The sequence below is a fragment of the Acomys russatus genome, chromosome 25 (genome assembly GCF_903995435.1).
Source record: "Acomys russatus chromosome 25, mAcoRus1.1, whole genome shotgun sequence".
NCBI lineage: Eukaryota > Metazoa > Chordata > Mammalia > Rodentia > Muridae > Acomys > Acomys russatus.
The window spans coordinates 35,428,956-35,451,764 of record NC_067161.1 but is presented as its reverse complement, the minus strand read 5'-3'; the positions used below and the strand labels follow the sequence as shown (position 1 = coordinate 35,451,764).

Here is a 22,809-nt window from a genome sequence, read left to right as displayed (position 1 = left end):
ACACAAACACAGCCCATCAAATTGACATGTGTGTTTATTGCACAAATTTCCCCTAGAACTGGGAGATTATTATAATACAGGTGTACATTTGAGAAATGTATTCAGAACAACAAACAGTATGTACATTTTATATATTCATTATCTAAATAACTTAAAGCAGAACATTCTCATAAGACAGCTACCGGATGTAGGCATTATGCAAATTGTTTTTAGTGATCATCAGCACTGTGTGCCAACTGCAACAAAATGAAATCTGTACTAGTAGGTTTATTGCACTTGATATTTTCAAATTCAAAATTAAGACATATTAATAAATGCCAAGATATTTAAAATCAAATCAATTAGTTTACATGTACAGAAAATTAGTTTTAATCCTATAATATAAAAGATCCCTTTTTAACTGCCTGTTACAATGAACAGGTGTTTTTAATATGTAGCACATGTTTGTCTGTACCATTAAGCAGTTGAAAAGATTATTTTAAACAGGCCAAAACTCTTTTCACATTTAATCACAGCCACACTGTAAAGTAGCAGCAGCTCATTCCTTGGGCTTTGAGTAAGTAAAGAATATGATGATAAAAGTATCACAAACTCAGGAATCCTATAAGGAGTAGTGAGTCTTTAAGAAACTACAGGCCTTTCCAGCAAAGCTGAGTTTTGAGAAGAATAGGTGCATAAGCCATTCACTTATTAAAGACTAGAATTACTAAGTACTAATGGGGGATTTCAAACAGAACTATGAAAAGTTCTATGATCAAAAAAACATCCCAAAACATTATTTACCTGCTACATATTATTCTGAGCCACAATCAAAAAATAATGTACAATGGCCCATAGAGGAACTTTTCCAGATTCTAAATTCTGACAGAAATCTACTCACTGAATTTCAACAGAACACAACAGAGAAATCCCATTAATGAATGGGATACAAGGACACAAAAAACCCGACATCTATAAACATTCTTTGGCACCAAGTCATCCATGGGAGACCCAGGTACTAACTGGAACCAGCTAACAGAACAAAGACCAACTGCAGGTACCCTAATTTTGGGTTTATGTTCCATTAAAACATTCTATTTATTCTTTCTAGTTGGAATTCTCTTGAACACACATAAAGAGCAAGGTAAAATGTAACCAGACACTATAAATTCAAGATTCTGAACGCTATAAAACACTGAAGATTTTCATTAATTACTGAAAATTTTAAATTGCAAGAATGGATGTTTTATAGTAAATGTATTTAGTAACTGAACAAGCAAGTAGGGCTGTTTTTGGTTTGTTTCTCTTTTTTTGAACTAAACAATTTAGAATTAGTCAATGAAAACAGTAACCAACTTTAATTCTAGCATTATGTGTATTTTAGCCCAAACAAGCAGAGAGTAAGCTATAATTCAGTATTCAAGTAAACTGAGGTAGTAGAGTATATTGAAAACATGATCTACCCACCTTTTTATTTACATTACTTACAAGAGTTTGGTTCCTTATTAGCTTTTCTTACAAGCAACAATCTATACTATACAAAGACGACAACAAATGGTAAGTGGAAAGCTTTGAAAAACAATCAGCATTTGAAAGAAAAGAACACTTAAAGAAACATTTTTAAAGTTATTATTTCTACTAGTGTAAATTGAGGATTATTAGCAAATATTCCACTCATAAGGGTTTATAATGGTTGATACTGAAATCAAAGTTTGTGATCACCTGAGCACATTTTAAAAATATAGTATTGTTTTTGCCATTGCTTTGGTGCACTTTTTAATCTGAATTTTTATTTATTAAATTAATATGTAAATATTAATAAGAATTAGCTCATTCTTAGAAAACAAATGGTAAAAAGTAGTATTCTTAGGGAATCTACACCCTTCAGCCTCAAAAAGATTGGCTTTAAATGTATTTTAGAGTGTGTGAAACAGAAAAATCATCAGAAGGTAGTATTTCAACATTACATACAATGCTACATGAAAAAATATTTTTTTAAAAAGGCATGTTTATCAATATTGTGTTTCTATCCCTGCTTTTTAAAAAAAATAGATACATATGTACACTTAGATGAGAAACATGACATCTTCACTCATTCTGAGTTTCTCATAATTAACAGGTTTTTAAAAATACTTAAATAACTAGAAATTAGTTGATCTGAATTGCAAAACAACAAACAAATCAAGATCTTGTAGATTTCTGTACCACAGAAATAAAAATTAAAAATCAGTGAAATGAAGATTTCTGACATTTGATCATGAGATATCTATTGCTATTCATTAGTTACGACAACATTTTAGAGTTTGCACGAAATTCCTGGATATTCACAGAAATTTCTAAGTTATACTTTGGCTTTTGCAAATGCTAACCCCATCCCCAATTATTTATGTTGCTTTAGTTTCACTTGGTTGAAAATCTACCACTACACAGATATCCAGTTAGAAATAAAAGGTCATCTGGTTGATACAGACTGCAATGCAACACAGCATCCTGGGGATGACATATTCACACAGAAGCTTAATGGATAAAACAAACACACAAAACAGAACAGCAACAACTCCATAGATGCACACTGTGCCTGCCTCCTTGGTTTCTATTCAATTTTAAAACACAGTTAGCCTCTAGGCATGTTAAAGGAGTATCTGAGCAACATATGGAGAGTGGGTGCTTGCTACAGCAGCCAGAAGAGGAAGGTCACTGGATTCAATCCTGAAATAAAGAAAAGAAAATTCAGTTCAGACTTTCCATATCCAAAATATGACTCTTACAGGCAATAGTCACTCCTACACTACCAATGCATCTCAGCACTTAAGGGCTCACCCTGGATAAAAGGAAAAAAGTAAGGAACTAAAGATAACAACATTTGGGGCTGGAGAGAGGTGGCTCAGAGGTTAAGAGCACTGACTGCTCTTCCAGAGGTCCTGAGTTCAATTCCCAGCAACCACATGGTGGCTCACAACCATCTATAATGACATTTTGTGCCCTCTTCTGGCCTGCAGGTATAAAGCAGTCATGTACAATAAATAAATAAACAAACAAATGAATCTTTTTAAAAGATAACAACACTTGGAAAGTTTCAGTAATAGTAATATCACAGATTCAAGGAAAAGAAAGCTTCTAAATGCAAAGGAAGCCAAGGCATAGACACAGGAAAGCACCACAGTTGACCTGCCATTCACTGAGGGACAGACGTGCAAGAAATACAATTTACTAGTTATAAAATATAAAAAGTCTTTGTGAACTTTTAACCAAAAACATTTCTATAATATATGCTTTAAGTAATGGAAATGTCTTTAAAACACATCATACCACAAATGTTTCAAAGCAGGGCATGGTGGTACACACCTGAATCCTGCAATGAGGGGACTGAAGGAAGAGAATCACAAGTTTGAGATCAAGCTAGGCTACAAAGAGAAGCCCTGTCTCAAAATAAACAAAAATGTAAAAATGCAAATACTTTTCAGAAAAAGAAAATTGGTCAATAAATTTAGAAAAAGTTAAGATTTAACCTATTTAAGGAATTTTAAAAAATCATATGCTATATGCTCAGGAGTAACAATTTTGAAAGTCTACTAGCTTGGTTAATAGATGACGGCTTCTTGTTCAGACTACTTTGCAGACAAAATTTAGTGTTATCAAAATTGTGTATAAAATAATATGCACGTCAGCCAGGTGGTGGCGGCACATACCTTTACTCCCAGCAGTTGGGAGGCAGAGGCAGGTGGAACCCTGTGAGTTCGAGACCAGCCTGGTCTACAATGTGAGTCTAGGACAGCCAAGGCTACACAGAGAAACCCTGTCTTGAAAAAAAAAATGCGTGTCAAAAAAATGCACGTCTTTTACTCAAACATTCTACTCCCAGGAACCACACAGATCAAAATTTATTTTCATTCCAGAAATAAAATTATAAACTATAAATTATAAAATGGAGTGCTATACAACCATTAAAATGAAACCTAACAGTATGCATCCATATGAAGAAATATTCAAGCCATATTAACTGCATACTGCACAACTGCATACTGACATAAAGTATAAGCCAATTCCTATTTTTATACATTTTAGAGTTGAGTAACAATAAACAATATCTACAGAGTTAATGTTGAGGTTGGAAATTTTAAAAAAGATGATGGTACCATTTTTATACCAAATGTACCATGAACTTAGGTTATATATACATTATTTAAAAAGTTAATTTGGTTCTTTAAAGGTATTAATATAGTGCTTGCATTCATATTCTCTCCCCCGCCTCCCTCCCCCTGCCACCTCACTTTCCAGGAAAATAAGATCATATTCTGTTTCTAATTTTCAAAATACTGGAGAACCAGTCTCTAAAAGCCTCACTGAAACTTGAACACCCTTTGGTATAGTATACAAATGATATTAAAGTCAGAAATATTTGGAATCACTCAAAACCTGTTCAGCCATAATATATGACAAAGGACGTGTTAACTTACAAAATTGTCCATTTCCAATTTTGATATTGCCTACACACTACAGAATGACTAAACAATTGGGCAAGGGGATGATATATAACTCTGGTAGAATATTATTATGGGTGAGGCTACAGGGTGAATCCCCAGATGGATGACAAAAAAGTTTAGACTTTAACTTGGTTTGACATATACACTAGATTCTAAATGATTGATGCTAATCCCTTTACTGTCATAGAAATTAAGCGTAGGGAAAAAAAAAACTTTTAATCCCTCAACTAGAATTTTATCATGCACACACACACAACATAGAAAAGCTGACAGCACAAAATGGAATAAGGCTAAATTATGCTTAGAAACCAACTTCCTTTTCCTCCATTTTAGATAGCTGTTACTTTCCAGAGAGTTAGCTGTAGAGTAGGTGAAAAGTCTATGCATTTATATTAGTGAATAACAGAAATCTACTTCTCTTGTATACAGAGAAACCTAAACACTAACACTGCACAGCTTAGCTTCTAATAGGAAAAGACACATGAAGTAGTTCTGAGGAACATGACAAGAGACACAGCAAAGCCAGAGAAGAAACCATGAACATACCCAAGAACTACTCCTAGCTCCTTGACATGAACACGCATCTGTCCCCTCAGGTATTCAGACAGCATTTTGCTCTTGAAGTATAATTCCTGTAACCGATCTTCAAGGTGCATTACACACTGCAGTTAGGGAAGGAGCAAACTATGTTAGAAAACTCATTCCAATTCTTTTGAGTAGTATCAATTTCCTTTCCTTGAAAGGGACAGAGCATGAAGAATAACAACAGAATTTCACTTTATATCTGAGGCTGTCTTTGAACTCCCTACACAGTTCAAGATGGCGTCAAATTCTTGGGTGCTGTATTACAAGTATACACCACCACACCCAGGTAGCAAATTTCAGAGCACCAAGTTTAATACAATTCAATTTGGTCATTCCAACACAAATTTATATTCAGAACAAAGTAGATATGTAGTTTTAGCAGAAAATGAGCACAGATATGTTGTGGGTCAATATCAAAGGTTAACTCCTACCATGTTGTTGCTAAACTGCAATAGAATTTACTGTCTCAACCATTTTAAATGTACAATTCACTAGCATTCTACATGTTGCATACAATGACCATCAATATTCATTTACAAGACTTTAAAACATTTTTATGTTTTATATACTCATATATTTTAAGTATACACACATACACACATATTTTCTCAAGTAAAAAAAGTTTCTAACAGTTCAAAGAATGAACTGTATACCTTGCTGAATGAGGTTTCTAATTTAAAATAGTAAAACTTAAAACATCCACATTTTGTATTTTGTTATTAATTTACACGTTTTCTAAAATAGATGACTTTCTGAATATGACAAATATATATGTTTGAGGGGAAAATATGAGTTTCAAGTGTAAACACTAAATTCCTCTCCAATAAAAACTAACTACTAGATAATCTCAATCATCCATCTATGTAACAAAAAATTGCTGTGAAAACTTCTTTGCCCATGCCCTCCAGATTCAGCCAAGAGAAAGTTCTGGTTTGCTTTCAGTTCCCACCTGCAGTGTGCCAGGTAGACCTTCTGGATCTGTGCGCCTTGGGGTACCAGGGTACCAGGCTAAGTCTCTCTCCTTTCCCTCCTCTAGACAGCTCAGGCTGGGTTCCCCAGGCTTCCAAAGCAGGTGATTATCAAGGGAGGCCCAGTCTATCCTGGCTGCTGCTGTTTTCTGTTGTTGTTGTTTGTTTTTGTTTTAAGATAGTGTTTCTTACTGTGTAGCTCAAATCTAGGAATTATATGCATGTATCACCATGCCTGGCTACTTGCCTTTCAAAATTATTTTGGCTCACTTGCGTACCCCTTATGTTCTATATGACTGGATTAAGATGTGCTTTCTATTCTTTTAAAAAAATTTTTTTTTGGTTTGATTTAAAAATTTTGTGTATATGGATGTTCGCCTGCACGTATATATGTGTACCATGGCATGTGGTGCCCAAAGAAGCCATCAGATCCCCTGGAGCTGGAGCTTTAAATGATTTTGAGCCATCATATGGGCAATGAGAGTTGAGCCCAGGACCTCTGAAGAGCAGCCAGAGCTCTTAATCACTAAGCCATCTTACCAGCTCTTGATTTTCTATTCTTGAAAAATCTTTCATTAGGATTTTGATGGGGAAACTATCCAATGTATGTCAGTTTGGGAAGTAGATTACTAAATCTTCCAACTGTGGTTCTAGCAAATACAAGTTTAGAGAGATCAACTCTTCTTCGTCTGGCAGAACTATTCTGAGTTGTGCTGTGAGGCCAGGTCATTTAGTCCATATAATGGGACAGTAGTGGGTCATCGGCCACTAATGTTTTGAGTGGCCATTAAACTTGAACTGAAGCGACAAACAAACAAAAACACCCCAAAGTTTTCCAATTCACAGGCACGGGTGTTTCACTACTTATGTCCTCTTCTACCTCATCTCTGTAATATTTTTCAATTATAACTCCTTTTCTTGGTTACATTGCTTTCTTAAGGATTTATTTCTTAACTATTTTAAGTGGTAAATGTTTTCTTTCCCGTCCCCCTTTGGATTTTGTTTGTTTGTTTGTTTTTTAATGAGACAGAACAGTCTTGAACTCAGTAAGTAGCCGAAACTGGCCCTGAATCCTTCAGCCTCTTGTCACTGGTGTGGTCACAATGCCTAGCTCAGAACTGCTTAATTTCTTTTTCAGTTTTCCCAAAGCTTGGACATAGGACATCTTCTTTTTACATGTCTTCTCTCCTGCAATTTCTACCAATTTTTCTCATGAAATATGTGTCTGCAAATAGAAATCAAGTCTATCTTCCCTTCCAATATTTGAAGTATTTTGTTTCTGTTTTGCTAAATAGTTCCTGGCTAGGACTTATGTACCATGCTAAGTTAAAGTGCTGAAAATAGGGTTCTTCATTACTAATCTTAGGGGGGCTTTCAGTCTTTTGACACTGAGCAGTGCTGTTGAGTGTCTGTCATACAGATGCAGAGAGCTTTTGAGCCATGCTACTTTATAGTTCTATTAACATGAGAAACAATGAGCCGTGAAAGTGCGAGACGGTATCAAGTGGCTATCACTGTCACAAGTAGAATTATTCAAAGGTCTGACATGATGATGGAGGTCCAAAATGACATCCTGCACAAACCAGGAGCACTGCATGGCCACACTGCATGTGATAAAAAATCTGGCTTCTGAAATCAGAGAGCACAAATTTAGGTGCATCCCTTTCATTCTTAGCCCCCAGATAAATAGCCTCAGTAAGGTTGTCTCATATTCTTGAAATGGAAAAATCCGTTATCTGGGTGCATGTACTGCTGGGTTCTAGTGAGGGCTCTTTCTGGAGGATGGACAGCTGCCTTCTCACTGTAGTCTCCTAGACCAGTGGGAACATAACATTCTCCATCTTTCTTCCTTAGTGGACCACTAGTCCTATCATGTGCACCAACACTCAAGGCCAAACAACCTTAATGATCTAACCTAACTTTACAAAATATCCCAGCTCTAGAGACCATCTCCAAATGGTTGGAGGTAATAGGATAAATGTTCATTGTAATACTTGTTTCAGCAAAGCAATGATAAAAGCTATGAAGAATATTAAGTGTATGTACAATTAGCCAAGCTCATTTAGCAGAGTACTCAAAGTCATTCAAGCCTTATGTATACTTACAAAGTTTGGAGACAAGTTATGTTTATAAAGCTGAAGTGTGGAATGAAGCAGGTTGGAAACAAGACTAGAAACCAACACCTCCTTTCCCAGTTTATTATCTGTTACTCGTCTCTGACTGCTGGCCACCTGAACGGTCCATTTATCCATATCAGCTATAATACAGACAGCTTCTGCGATTGGTTCATCCAACACTGGATGCTGGAAAGAAAAGAATTCAGTCTACGATAAGCAAAGTTTTCAAAGATAATGTAAGTAGAACATGCCAATTAATAAAAAAGAAAAATATATCAAATAAGTTATTACCGAAGAATTCTTGATAGAAAGTAGAATGATTAATAACAAATACATTGAAGTATTTTACAGAAATCACCACCATACTTTGTATTCATCAGTAAAACTTTGTATCCTTAAATCTAGAATTTAACTCTCCCTAATCCTTTTCATTACTCACAAATGTGCATGCCAGACAACTAGAAGAACATGGTTCTTAGTTGGAAAAGACCAAATCTTTCAAAATAAGATTTCTTTCTTCCTTTCTTTTTGACAGAAACTTATTTGTACTAATGGGACAATAGTAAAATTCTGTGCTATGATCCATCAACATTCCTCAGAACCACAGGGGCGATTTGGTAATGCCGTGAAACACACTTCTGTGTGTGCATTAACTCTTCTATCTGTCAGGTCCCGTGGGTATCACATAGATCCAATGTTTAAAGGAGAACAAGACCACAAGTGCCAACCTGAGTTATCAACACACACTGACAAGTGCAAACCATCTCCCTACATTCAATCACATTAGCATATCCCTATTGTGCTTTTTAGGTCTACATTTACTTGAAAATGAAGGACTGAAAAAATACTCAAATCAGGCTTGAATATGAAGAGTATGAAGGATTTCTTCTATTCTATGTATCTTCATCTTACTTAATACATTTACCACACTATATTTTCATAATTCCAATGGTGAAAAACTATGTTTTAATTGGCTATCTTAGTTTGCTTTCTTTCTAATGCTGTGATAAACACCATTACAAAACCATGAGGAGGAGCGAGTTTATTTCAGCTTACAGTCATATAGTCCATTATGAAGAAAAGTCTGGACAGAAACTAGAGGCAGAACCTTGAGGCAAGAACTGAAGTAGAGACCATAGAGGAAGTCTGTTTACTTGCTTGCTCAGTCTGCCTCTTTATATAACCCAGAACCACATGCCAAGGAGAGGTACTACACTGAAATACAAGTAAAAGGCTTTAAGGCAGAAGGCTATACTTTTTGACTTCCCTCAGAGGAAGTCAAATTCTTTATAATAAGGATTAAAAACAACAATGCCAGGCAGTGGTGGCACACACCTTTACTCCTAGCACTTGGGAGGCAAAGGCAGGTGGATCTCTATGAGTTCAAGGCCAGCCTGGTCTACATAGCAAGTTCCAGAACAGCCAAGCCACATAAGAAACCCTGTCTAAGCAAAACAGCAAGTACGCAGGTAGGTAGATAGATGATGGATGGATAAAGGTGACTGAGTACACAGCCTATCAGTAATATAATCCTGCAATGCTGAGTACTTCAGTATCTTCTATTATTCAGATATGTTATAGACTTTAAAAACAAAAGAAAACAAACAAAAAACCCAAAACCACTGGCCAAAGAGAAGAGCAGCAAAAATGATAGTAAATGGCCTTTCTCCCCTCCCTCCCTCCCCCCCCCCTCCCCCCGCTCTCTCTCTCTGGGTTTTTGGAGACAGGGTTTCTCTGTGTAGTTTTGGCTGTCCTGGACTCACTTTGTAGACCAGGCTGGCCTTGAATTTACAGAGATCCACCTGCCTCTGCCTCCCGAGTGCTGGGATTAAAGGTGTGTGCCACCACCACCTGGCTCTCCTCTCACTTTTATCATTACAATAATTACACAAGTAAGGCAGCAAGCTTGCTCCTACATGATCCTAAGTTTGGCATCCTCAACATCCATACCTATATCCAGTTAATGAACAACCACTCTGAGTAATATTCTTTCCTAGACAGTCAACAAGGAAGCTATCCATCTTTAAAAGAGAGTAGAAAACTAGTTACAAATGAAGCGGGCACAACCACTGGAGAGGCAGATGGAGAGCACTGCAATGTGCGTAAGAACTGCAGGTGAGACAGGACACATGGACAGTTCCTTAGAAAGTAACAATGTGAGAAAGCTCCAAGTAAATGCACATGGCTAATTTTTTGAGAAATGATACTAAGAAACAGGGGAGGAGAAAAGCAGTAAACCAAAAGCTGGAAAGAGCCAGGCATGTTGGTAGACACCTATAATCTCCCCTCCCCACCCCCATGCCCCGGCCCCCAAGACAGGGTTTGTGTAGCCTTGGCTGTTTTGGACTTTTGTATTTTGTATACTAGGCTGGCCTTGAACTCACAGAAATCCACCGGCCTCTGTCTCCTGAGTGCTGGGATTAAAGGTGTGTACCACCACACCCAGCTGACATCTACAATCTTAAAATAAGAGACTAAGAATTGAAAATTTTAGATCAGTTTGTGCTATACAGCAACAATGTTTCAACAAAAGCAAAAGTCAAATCAAAACAACCCCCCAAACTACCAGCACAACAAAAATGAGCAAACAAACACTACCACCATCACTACAAAAATGATATGGAAAAAAAGGCGCTTCCACATATGAAAGTTTATCTATCTCCAAAAACCCTATCATTAATATTCCTAATAGTGAAAGATGAAATGACCCCCTCCTAGGATAGGGAGCAAGATGATACTATCTTCTGTCCTCCTTTCTTTCCATGTACCACTGAACAGATTTGACCCAATATAATCAAGACTGGAATGAAAAATGTAACACTGTTCACTGCTGGTGTGAATTGTAAGAATTCCAAGGAATTTATGTGAAAAACTAACACAGGTAAGAGCTCAGGAAAGCTACAGAATAAAAGATTAATACACCAGACCAATTATGTTTCTATATATAAGCAATAATCTGCAAAGGAATTAAAAAATTCTTTCTTGGATATTAAACTTTTGATGCAATGAGTCTGAAATAATTTTTATGTTTCAAATTTCCATTTTGTAAATTCCTAGAACTCAATTCTTGTCTTTACAGTGGTAAACGCAAAGCACAGGTACTATATATGAAGTGATGAATTCAGATAATATATAGTCACAGCTTGTCTAAAACTAAACTACAAAGAATTCTGGGTTGTAATAGAGTAATAGAGTTTGCTTTAAATATATTCAAGATCTGTGACAGTATCTCACCTGCACAGCATGAGACAAATCCGATACCAGGCACTGACGGAGCCTCTCATCACTTCCAATTCCTTGAAGAACAAAGTCAGGAACATAAGACGAGCAATAGCCACCCAGCAATGATCTTCCAAAGTTGGCAATGTTGGGCTGAACAGCACTCACTTCAATTAACTTTGACCTGAAAGAAAGATGACCAAGGAAAAGAAATCTAGTAAGTAATAAACATCTTTACCAGTGGCAGAAGAAGGGATAGGGAAGGTTATGAACTCAACTAGTCTGTCTTTCCAGTACCCTTGCTTTTTATAAACTATAAACAGAGTAAAATTATATAAAATCCAGCCTAAGGACTAAAACAGACAACGAAATACTGTTCTCTCCTAGAGGAAGTCTGACGAACAGCATAGCCGTACCTTATAAACATTTGCAACATATTCCTAATAGATTCAGATTATGAAAACCACTGTGTAAAACAAAGAAAGTGGCTAAAAATCCGGGTCTGTCACATTTCAAAGCGGGGATATTCTGCTTGTGCACTTCACCTTAAATATACAGCACCTCTTTGTCTCAGGTCAATTTATTCATTCCCTACCACCTCAAGGATTCTCTCCTAAGGGCTAAGCTTACCATAGGTCCACTCTGGGGTGTATATGTGCATAACTCACAAAATGCTTTGAAAACTAAACAGAGACCAATTTCCTACATTTCACTTAGGACGTGGGAAACAAGTCTTTAGTTCTCCCTGTGAGCTAAAGAGAATTTGACCACCATAATGACATTAAAAAATATTGTATTAATCATTATTTTGAGTGTAGGTGCACGAAGTCAGTGGAAAACCCTTGGGAGTCAGTTTGTGGGATTTAGGGATCAAACGCAAATCATCAGGCCCATATGGCATGTGCTTTTTACTTCGGAGCCTTTTTGGAGCCCTAAACTCTTTTTAAAGTTAGTTACTCCAAATCTCTAGAGAGCGGCTAAACAAAAGAATAGAACATCCTTTTGCAGAAGCTGTTTCAGGTGGAAAGTTTCTACTCACCCAGGAAAAGGTATCTCATCTTCTTCTGCCCAGTCCTCCTGCTCCCCTCCACAGTAACTGCCAACTTGTCTCCTTACATCAGGACTCGTGTCTTCACTCTCACTATCTCCAAGGGCACTATCTGAACTTTCATTTCTTGGAATGTCCCATTCAGTTCCTACAGCATTTTTTTTCTCTGAACTCTCTTTATCCCCATGGGGGACAAGAATGGAGAGTGTGTCTCTTTGGTCCTGCTGAGGAAAGCAGGCATTACATGAATCTTGATGAACAGTTTCTATACATTTACAAAATTCACTTTTCTGTTTGTTATTTTTTGTATACAATCTTTTTGGAAACTCTAACATACAGCAATATTCTTTACTATCTGAACTTGTTTTAACAGGTACATCATCAATTGTCCTGGTTTCAATTGAATCATCATTAAAATATTCATCAAACAAGCTCATGCTTTCTGGATCTGAATGATTCCAACAAGGAAGCTCACAGGACTCTCCAGAAACCATGTTCTGTGTGCCAGACTCTCCAGATTGGTCCTTAGTTATTTTACTTTCTTGATGCTTAGTCTTCACTCCACCGTCTTCCTTCAGTGGTTTGCTGTGATGTCTGTTAATCTGATCCACCACAGCCTGACTCCGAAGTTCAGTATCTGAATCAGGGGACATAGAATCTCCAATCAAGAAAGTAACCTTTGTCTGAGTTACCTCACAGGAAAATGCACCGGGCACAGTCTTATCTGGAGGTTTCTTTTCCACAACTGTCCCAGTAGATCTCATCGCTGTGCCTGCGTGATTATCTGAATCCAGCAATTCCTTACTCTGCCAGGATTCTTCTGTTGGCTCCAAGCCTGTCTCTGACAACACACACTTGTCTGCTGGAGCAGATCCTGTACAAACAACTGTCTCTAACTTGGTGTCAAGGCAAGTTCTTAATTTATCTCTGTACTGTGGAACATCAACAGTATTTTCTTCTTGGCAGTTGGGAGGAGAGCTCTTTTGGCATTCATCTGCAATTCCCAGTAATTCCTTAGAGTTGTCTTGAGTATCTTCTCTCTCTGGCTGTGACACATTCTCTGTATTTTGCCCAAGGAGTGGATGACTGCAATATTTACAGTTACAGTTAGGAGCTCTTATCTCTTCTGACTCTTTAAAGAGCAAACTGCTTTTGTTTCTGTGCATTGTGATTAGCACATATTCTGACTCCTCTATTTCCCCTTTTTCTAAAGTGGTAGTAATCACAGTGCCTGGCATAACAATAGCCTCATCTTCTCCATTTTCTAAAAGATGGGTTTCTTGAAGTTCAGAACATCTTATGAAGTAAGTAAGAAAATAAAGCAGCCTCTGGACCAGGTCTTGTCTTTTGCCAACTACTACAGTCCTTGCCAACCGTACAGGAGAACCAATAGCGCCATATAAATCTCCTGCAATAAAAAGATCAGTTAAACAGGCTTTCAATTTTGAGAAACCTTCTCATACAAATACAGAATTTACTCTTAAGTTCTTTAAAGGATGAATGACTGTTTAAGATAGTAGGATGAGTGGTTTTAACAAAGGAGAACAGTGAGCAGAGGGAGTTTTTAAAACTACGTTCCTAAACAGCTGCCATGGTTTAAAAACTTCCAAGAGTTAGTTCTCAAAGTCAAACCTATAAGAACATTCTCTATGTTAGGTGTCACATGAAGGACTTTTATCTAGGTGAAGCCTGTTATAAAGGAGGCCCCAGCCAAATGCAGAAAGGAGAAAACACATTATCTGTTGCAGGCATGAGAGGAGAGGGAGAGCAGTAGCTTGGGAGTACAACAGGAAGAATTGTTTTGTTTTGTTTTGTTTTGTAGCATAACTCAAATAAAACCTATAGCTCAAGTGCAAAACAGTAACTCAAAAATGAATACAAATATGTCAACTTTAGTCCCTTTTACAAGTTTTCATTATGCATATTTAAAACCCTTAACTTTCATGTTATAAAACAGCCTTTTGAAAGAACAAACACGAATCTTAAGTAAATACAGGCTGCAGACATGACTGTGGTAAGTTTCTCCGCTGGCTAATAAGCTGCCTCAAATACCACAACACCATCATTCTAGGATAACCCTCTCAATTTTCACTAAATAGCCAATGAACTGAAACTCGCTGGCTCGGGGAGTAAGTCATGGTAGGTTCCACTTGACTCTCCCAGCTTCGTCTTCTTAAAGTTCCCCTTCGTATGGATGTTCAGCTAACTTCAATATACAATAGTTTTACACTTCAGTGGTCAGAATCCCTAACTGTGCACGTGCTCAGTCTTATGTCTTCCAGTATAAAGCTTCTCAGTTAGGTGTATTCAACAGTTCAAAGGTCAAACTTCCTTTCCTAGACTTAGCACTCAACTTTCATTTCACTTAAATTTATTAATTTTATTACTATTATTGTGAAAATGCATGCTGCCTATAATATTTGGCTATTAACCTCTTGAGACAAAGATAAAGTTATTCATCTATCTTTACATTCTTATACTCTTTGCACAGAACCTTAGATATAATCATGCACTAAAATGTAACCACAGAATTTGAAATCAACTTCATATATCAAAGGTAAAGCAGTCATTAGTGTGCACCTTCCAATCTACACAGTTCTTTAGCTATAAGGAACGTGAACAGGCATAAAACAACAGGACAATTTAGCAGACATGAAAAGGCAAGTATCAGAGACACTTAGAATGAAACTGACAAAAGAGAAGACTATAGTTAGTGAGTTTTTGCTTATCAGTAAGTTTTAAGTCTATACACAGGATATGATGTTCAGACTACATACCAAGTTGTGCCCAGAGAGGGTTATATGGATGAGTCTTAGCCAACATGCCCACACTCTGAGAGGAATGTTTTTCTAAAAATATTTTTATAGGTGGCTGTCCATTTGGCATGACTGTTGGAACCCAGGCAAGATGATTGGTCAAAATTGCAGTAATGAGAGCTGGTAAGAATCTGAAAACAAAATGTATCGTATTATATTCCAATCCATACTCATGAACTTTAAATAATAAAATGGTTTGGTATCCTAAACAATGAAGGTAATATTCTAAAGTAACTGAACAGCAATTATTAAAAAAAAAAAGAAGGGAGAAAAAAAAGACAGGTACACCTACCAAAAAGAGTCCATGTATTTCCTTATAGAACAATTCAAACATTTATACTAAAACATTAACAAGGAAAAAATTTCAGATTACAATTACAAATTTAGAAAAGCCTTTTACTTAAACTGTGAATCCTTTTTGGTATTTAATCTGCCCAGTTCACTAATGTATCAGTGAACATGTACTTCATTTTCAAATTTCCACATCAGTAGTTTCCAAATTACTCAGTGAGGAAAAAAAATGAAAATATTAAATAACCTTAACCATTAAAGAAGGATAAAACTGAATCACCATGTTTATGCTAAAGGCTTGATAAACAGTAAGAAAACTAGGATAACATAGCCTGCTGAAAGTCTAACAGCAAGTCCTTGAGCACTCTGACTTGACAAGTCTGCAGCTTACTACAGTACAGCTGATCTCTACTTTTGCTTAGTGTTTGAGAAAAGTTTTCTTGCCATTCAGAAGAAAGTAAAATTCTGACATTGGAATCTGAGTACTTATCTTTTAAAACTTTTTTTAAAAAAATGAAACAATGCTATCACAAATGAATGCAATACACACACACAAACAACAACAACAACAAATCAGAATCCCCAGGGGATTCTTTAACATATCAGGAATCTTAATTAAGCAGAAAGATATTTTTGCTCGTATAGTTCTGTGGTGCTCTTCCATATCTCATCATGAATCATCTTAGACTAGTTTGATAATCAATAAGAAATAGTTATAGACAGTGAGTTATTCCCTTAATTCTATAATTAAGTTTGCTTTCAATGCAGACATATAATTATAGTAAAATAGTATAACTAAATAAATAAAGCATGCCATACTGGTTTTTGGAGGCATTTTCCATTAGAAAAGTGAATTCCTTCATGAAACGATGGCAAAGCTGGTTCTTTTCTGGAGTCCCTGACATCATTGTAAGCCAGACAGGCTCCCCAATTCTTGGCATTGTGTAAAGATTACAAATTGTTGTTCTAAAAAGAAGAAAACACATTATAAAATGTACGGTTCTCCAAATAAAATACTCTTAAAGGCTATGCTGCCCACTGAAAACTTCCTCCTAGCTTATTAGAGCTTCTGAGGAAACTTTTAGAAAAGGTCAAAGAGCCTCACTTTTCCTGCTACCGTCAGTAGCATGGGAAGCATATTTTGCAGGTGAAGGTGAGCTATGCTGGCTTTTATGCCTAAAGATACGAATGCCTTAATTAGGCTAATAAAAGCTTCACTTGAAATAAGCTAACCCTATAACTATCTTGAGAGAACAAGCCACACTTCTGCTCGAACATGGGAGTGCTTCTCATTGCTTGTGCCTCGAATGGCCTAATAGTAAAGCTGCACCCCAACAACTCCCAAATGTGACTCAGTAAGATAATGGCCAACAGCCTTACTGAATCACACTCTCATATGGCTATGAGATGAAAGCAATTTAAAAAACTGCATTTCCAGCACTCTATCCAGCCTAAGGCAGGAGGACCACAAGTGCTAGGTTAACACTGGCAACACAATAAGACCCTGTCTGAAAAACAAGTAAGAAAAAACGAACATAAAACCAAAATGCCAACAACAAAACAAAGAAATTTAAATAACTTAAATCTTTATTAAACAAGTTAAATTATTTTTCTATGTAAATAAATTGTCTTCCTAAGTATACTATAAGACAACTCTGTCTTGTGGCAAAGTGAGGAGTAAAGTACCTGAATTCAGTCAGGGCATCAAGTATTCGATTGTATGCCAAACTTCTCTGGCTGGCATCAGCTGACCGTCGGCTCATTTTCATAGCCTTGAAAACAATCGTTACACAGTTAATTCCTATGCTAGGCACAGTCACGACACTAGAGGAAATAAAGAACCTTAGCACACACTGTCTGCAGGGGCTTTCTCTCTTGTACCTTTGGTTGCTCATGATTGTTACAAAACTTAAAAATTTCAATCCTCAAAATGTCTCTGTGGTAACAAACTACAAAACATCAACATACCAAGAATTTAATGTTTGACAGTCTACAGGCTACAACAAAAACTACTTTTGGCTTTTAAAAACAGGGTCTCACTCACTCTGTAACCTAGGCTACCTTGAAACTATGTATCCCATAGTGCCCTAAAACTTTTGGTAATCCTCTAGCCCTGGCCTCCACACTACTAGGATTATCAGCATGCATCACTACAACCAACTGTAAGAAACTTTTTCTCTAAACAAAACACACAGTAACTCATTAACAGCTGTCATGGTATTTTACAGGTAACATTTTTAATACCTTTTGAAAAATATGAAATTAAATACAATTCAACTCAAGGCTCTCTCAAGTCGTAACATGGTACTTGCTTGTTTCCCTCTTTTTCCCCCATTCCAATCAGTGCTGAAGAACAAGACCATGCCCTGGACAGGCTCTATCAGTAAGCTACAACCACGACCAGGTACTTGTTTTCTTAAAAGCATATCAATTAGAAACTGAAAAGCAACCAGAATTCCTATAGTGGAGGTTAAAAAAGAAAAAGTTAACTTTCCCAATGAGAATATAATTCTGCCTTCTTTATGTAAATACAAATTGATTAAATAAAACCCCATTTATTTATTTATTGTATTTTAGTTAAGGTTCCACTATTCTGAAGATGGAGATCAAGCTTCACAGAAGGAAAGTGAAACTCGCTGTTTTACTCAATGTCCCTTTGACAGAGTTTGGTGCTGTTCTTTAATCTTGCTAACAGCATTCTCAAACTCTATCACATATCTCAGAAAGCAGTGTAGACTTCAAAATAATTAGCATGCTGGTTCTAGAAGAAATGCTTATTAAATTCTATCAATTATTTTATCATTTCTATTATCAAGTCACAGTCATTTATGTAAATGTGTCCATTCAGTTTCCTTATTCTATAATCAATATTTTAGATTATAGGAAGGTCAAGTCATTAAAATATAAAAACATTTAATCTCTAATTAGTTCTTACACTGCCTATCAAATGTACACAGGGTAAAATTATTTTCTAAGTAAGTGGTGCACATTGCAACCCTGCACCTGGGAGGTGAAGACAGGACTGAACACCAAGTCAGCTACAGCAATAGAGTGAGACCAATCTAAACCAAACCAAACCAGAAGATCCAACCCCAAACTACAATCCTTAGAAAAAAAATTCCAAGTCACTCAAAAATTTCAAAAGGTATTAAAAATGTTACCTGTAGTTTTAGTAACAAGAACTACAAATGTACCAACTTTGATGTTATAATCTATACAAAAGGAGAGCAGCCAACTTAAAAAGAATATACATATGTATATGTGGGTGTGGGTGCCAATGTCTAACTTGAAAAAATGAGACAGCATTTACTTACTTGTATAGCAAAGTTATCTATTCCTTCAATTGATTTAATGTAAACAAGCATCTGTGTCTTTCCTTGAAGCAGAAAATCCTTAGTTACTACCGAGATCCTGAGGTTTATTCTAAATGGTTTCCTTGCCCACCTCCTTTATAATCAATCTCTTTTAAATGTATTGCCTAATTAATCTTTCTACAGCAAACTCTCCAAACAGCCTTTGAAAGGATGTTAAAACTCCCTGGGTTCTTTGTGACTGGCTCAGACCACTCACTCCTCCTCCTCATATACTTTCCAAATACTGTGGCAGTGATTAAAAACTCTGGTCATAGCTACTATCAGTTAGTATAGTTTTGGGGAATATTAGCCAAAAAATAATCTGCAAAATTCACCAACACATTAACTATAAAGTAACACTGATTTTGAAAAATTACAAATGTCCTAAAATGAGAAAATGTATTAAATACATTTAAAATAATTTATAGTCAAAATAAGATCAATTTTGCAACATACATTTTCCACATGTAACCTGCAATGATTATTTGGTTCATGGTCTGGTAATTGTAAAAATATGGACAAATAATAATTTCTGCCAAGTGAAAGTACAATATGCATACAGGTAGTCTGGCATGGGAAGATTTCCTGCCAACTGCCAACCAATCCCTTGGGCAGTGAAGACATCAATGTTTTTGTTTCGTTTTTTTTTTTTTTTTTTTTGGTTTGGTTTTTTTGTTTGTTTGTTTTTGCTTCTCCTTTGATTTCCAAAGATTTACACTTAAGCCCTGACACAGATACATTGAAGTAGGCCCAAATGAAGATTTCACATCAGAAAAATCATTTGCCCTTCCTCTGTACTCTAAAAAACAAACCTTCGCATGTTCATTTTTAGCTATCTTTAGGGTTTTATCCTGTATTTTACAAATTTCTAAGCTTAGACATTTGCATCATATACTATCAGAAGCATTTGACATAAAGAATTTCTTCTTCTTTTTTTTTTTTTTTTTTTTTGGTTGGTTGGTTGGTTTTTTTTGAGACAGGTTTCTCTGTGTAGCCTTGGCTGTCCTGGACTTGCTTTGTAGACCAGGCTGGCAACAATTTATCCTTCTTAAAACACTCCCAGTGGCTTCCCCAAAAAGTACATTCCTCATGGTTGTGGGACCAGTTCTTTTCTATTTCCTCTATGCCTTCCTTTGTTTTCACATCCTACCTGTTGAAATGTCTGACAGTCTAGTACACCTCCCTCTTTTTCCTATCTAATAAACCAGTTCCATGCCTTTTAGCTACCTTATGCCCACTAATAGTCTTTCATCTAACTCTGAAACAATGGGAAAATAGAGGGTTATAAAAAACGCTGCTGTGTTTTACTTCAGAGCACTTACAAGCACGTCAAATGCATACATCCACTGATTCACCTGCTATTGTTATGGGCTCGGGTGGCCATATACTTTTCCTTGGTTGCTACAATTGTCTTGACAGGCCCTTAAGTATTTCATTTCCGAATGAATAAGCTGTCTTAGGCTTACTAAAATTGTAAACTCTTTTAACAACACTGAGTCTGTTTGTAGCTCCTGGAGCACGTAGAATGCAATTTCAAGTCAGCTATCAAATTTTTGCCAAATTAATAATACAACTCTTAATAAAGTAAAAGACAAAAATAAGATACAAAGGACTACGGTTACCTGTTCTATTGCACTCTTTAATTTGTTCATGTGGCTTTCAAAGAGAGGAAAATGTGAAAAAAAGAATTCATTGAATTTATTATTTTCATCTTCATCTTTGGACAATGAAAAGATTACCCCAATTGCAATCTTCTTTTTCCTCACAATTCCTGGGTTAGGGCCACAACTTTCATCTGACAGATTAAAGCTTTCTTCTATAGACCTTAAAAACAAACATTTTTGTTTAAAACATCAATAATTTATCTCCCTGCTCATTCAATGTAGGTGAGCAAAAGCATTTCTGCTGTTTCATCAGATCAAGTGTAAATTTACAATGTTATGACAATTGTTACCTCTCCAAGAAATCTACCTATTTTTTTTTCATTGTTTTCAAAGAAAATTTGCCAGAGTCAAGTTGGAAATTGTTGGGAATCTTGCCTCTTACTAAAAGTCTTTAAAAAGTTGATACTCTCAGTTCAAAAACAAGCTAAAAATGTCTAAACTTTAAGATAAAAAAGAATGAATAAAATAAATGAGCAAACATGAAGTTTCTGTATCTACAGCTGTATATTAAGCTGTAAAAAAAAAATCTTGAGAATGGACAAGAATCAAAAAAATTAAGACATCAAAATATGTGCTGCAAGAATGAAAGCACTAAACACAGAACTCAGAAAAAATAAAAGGCTTCAAAATACTAAATTTGGCAATGTTTTTTGAAAGAACAGAAAAGTCACAGGCAACAACCGCACAGAATTGGATGTTATGAGTGAAAAACTTGTATCAAAGGATATCATCACCAACAGATGGCAAAAGCAAGCCACAGAATGGTAGAAAACACATGTAAATCATGTAGCTAGTAAGGAACTAGTTTCCTAAATAGTCAACAAAGTCTTCTAACTCATCATCATCAACAACAACAACAATAACAAAACAAACACACTGGGAACAAAGAGTTGAATATACTCCTCTAAAGATGATGTAAAAATGACCAAAAAGGACTTGTAAATCATTTCAGATTCATTAGGATGGCAACTATTAAGGGGTGGGACTGAGAACGTAGCTTAGTGGTAGATTGCAACTCAGCGGTACAATGTTTGCCTCACATGCAGGAGGTACCGGGTGCCTAAACACAGGAATAAAACAAAACAAACACCAGAAAATAATGGTTGATGAACATACAAAGATTTCAGAATTGTTTTACACTGCTGTTACAAATGTGAAATCATAGTCAATATATGGCAGTTCCTCAAAAATTAAAAATAGAATGACCATATGACTCAGTAAACCCACTTCTGGGCATATACCCAAGATGACAGAAGGCATGGACTAGAACTAATATTTATATATCCATGTTCAGAGCAGTGTTATTCACAATAGCTAAGAAGTAGAAACAATCCATGTTTTCATGGACAAATGAAAGAATAAAGAAAATGTACTTCTTTTTGTGAATGTGTGGGTACATGTACACACATCTGCACGCATGTATGAAGGTATATGTGTAGAGGTCATAGGTTGACATTGGGTATCTTCCTAAATTAGTCTTTCACCTTATTTTTCGAGATGAAGTCTCGCTGAACCTGGAGCTCATCAATTCAGCTAGACTGTCTGGCCAGCAAACTCCAGGAATCTTCCTGTCTCTGCTTCCCCAGTGCACCTGGATTTTTACATGGGTGATGTGCTGGGGATCTCAACACAAGTTCTCATGCTTACACAGAGAGCACTTTACCATAGTGCCATTCCTCCAGGCCCCACACCCCAAATGTACCTAATGTTATTTAGCCATAAATATGAATTTCTTAGATAAGCTGCAATGTGGATAAACTTCAAAGACATACTAAACAAAACAAACCAGATATTAGAGGGTAAGTACTGCATGATGCCACTTATGCAAGGTATTTATGAAGACAGCCATTATGAGCACCTCATGTTCTTCCCAAGGACCCAAGTTCAGTTCTAGTATCCATGTTGGGCAGGTCAAAACTGCCTGTTACTTTACTTATAGGGGATCCTCTGGCTCCCTCCTCTGGCTACTATGGGTACTGTACACAAGTAGCATACATTCTCACAGACCTACAGACAAGCCTAAAACTACAGACTTTTAAACTGCAAAAATGTCAAAGTCGAACAATGGTTGCCAAGGGCAAATGAAGGAGGAGTAGAGGGTTACTGTTTAATGGGTACAGGGTTTAGTTTGGGAAGACGAAAAAGTTCAGGACTTAAATAGTGACAATGTGAAGGTACTTAGTGTCACTAAACCATATGGTAAAAATAATTAAAATCTTAAGTTTTCAGTTACAGACTTCCAATGCACAAAATACAAGTCTCGAACTCTAAAAACCTTACATAAA

General features: G+C 36.3%; 1 protein-coding gene across 2 annotated transcripts in view; it reads right to left on the bottom strand.

The window, feature by feature from the left end:
* The window catches only part of Fnip1 (folliculin interacting protein 1), a 71,971-nt gene continuing 49,162 nt past the window's right edge, over positions 1–22,809 (bottom strand). For both annotated transcript variants that reach the window (XM_051168143.1, XM_051168144.1), the window contains 9 exons: positions 20,483–20,684; positions 17,194–17,279; positions 16,327–16,473; positions 15,178–15,347; positions 12,392–13,808; positions 11,368–11,536; positions 8,122–8,319; positions 5,010–5,125; positions 1–2,688 (listed from right to left, as the gene is read on the bottom strand). In XM_051168143.1, coding sequence (XP_051024100.1) covers positions 2,610–2,688; positions 5,010–5,125; positions 8,122–8,319; positions 11,368–11,536; positions 12,392–13,808; positions 15,178–15,347; positions 16,327–16,473; positions 17,194–17,279; positions 20,483–20,684 — 2,584 coding nt within the window. In that variant the 3' untranslated portion in view covers positions 1–2,609. The remainder of the gene's footprint in view (positions 2,689–5,009; positions 5,126–8,121; positions 8,320–11,367; positions 11,537–12,391; positions 13,809–15,177; positions 15,348–16,326; positions 16,474–17,193; positions 17,280–20,482; positions 20,685–22,809) is intronic.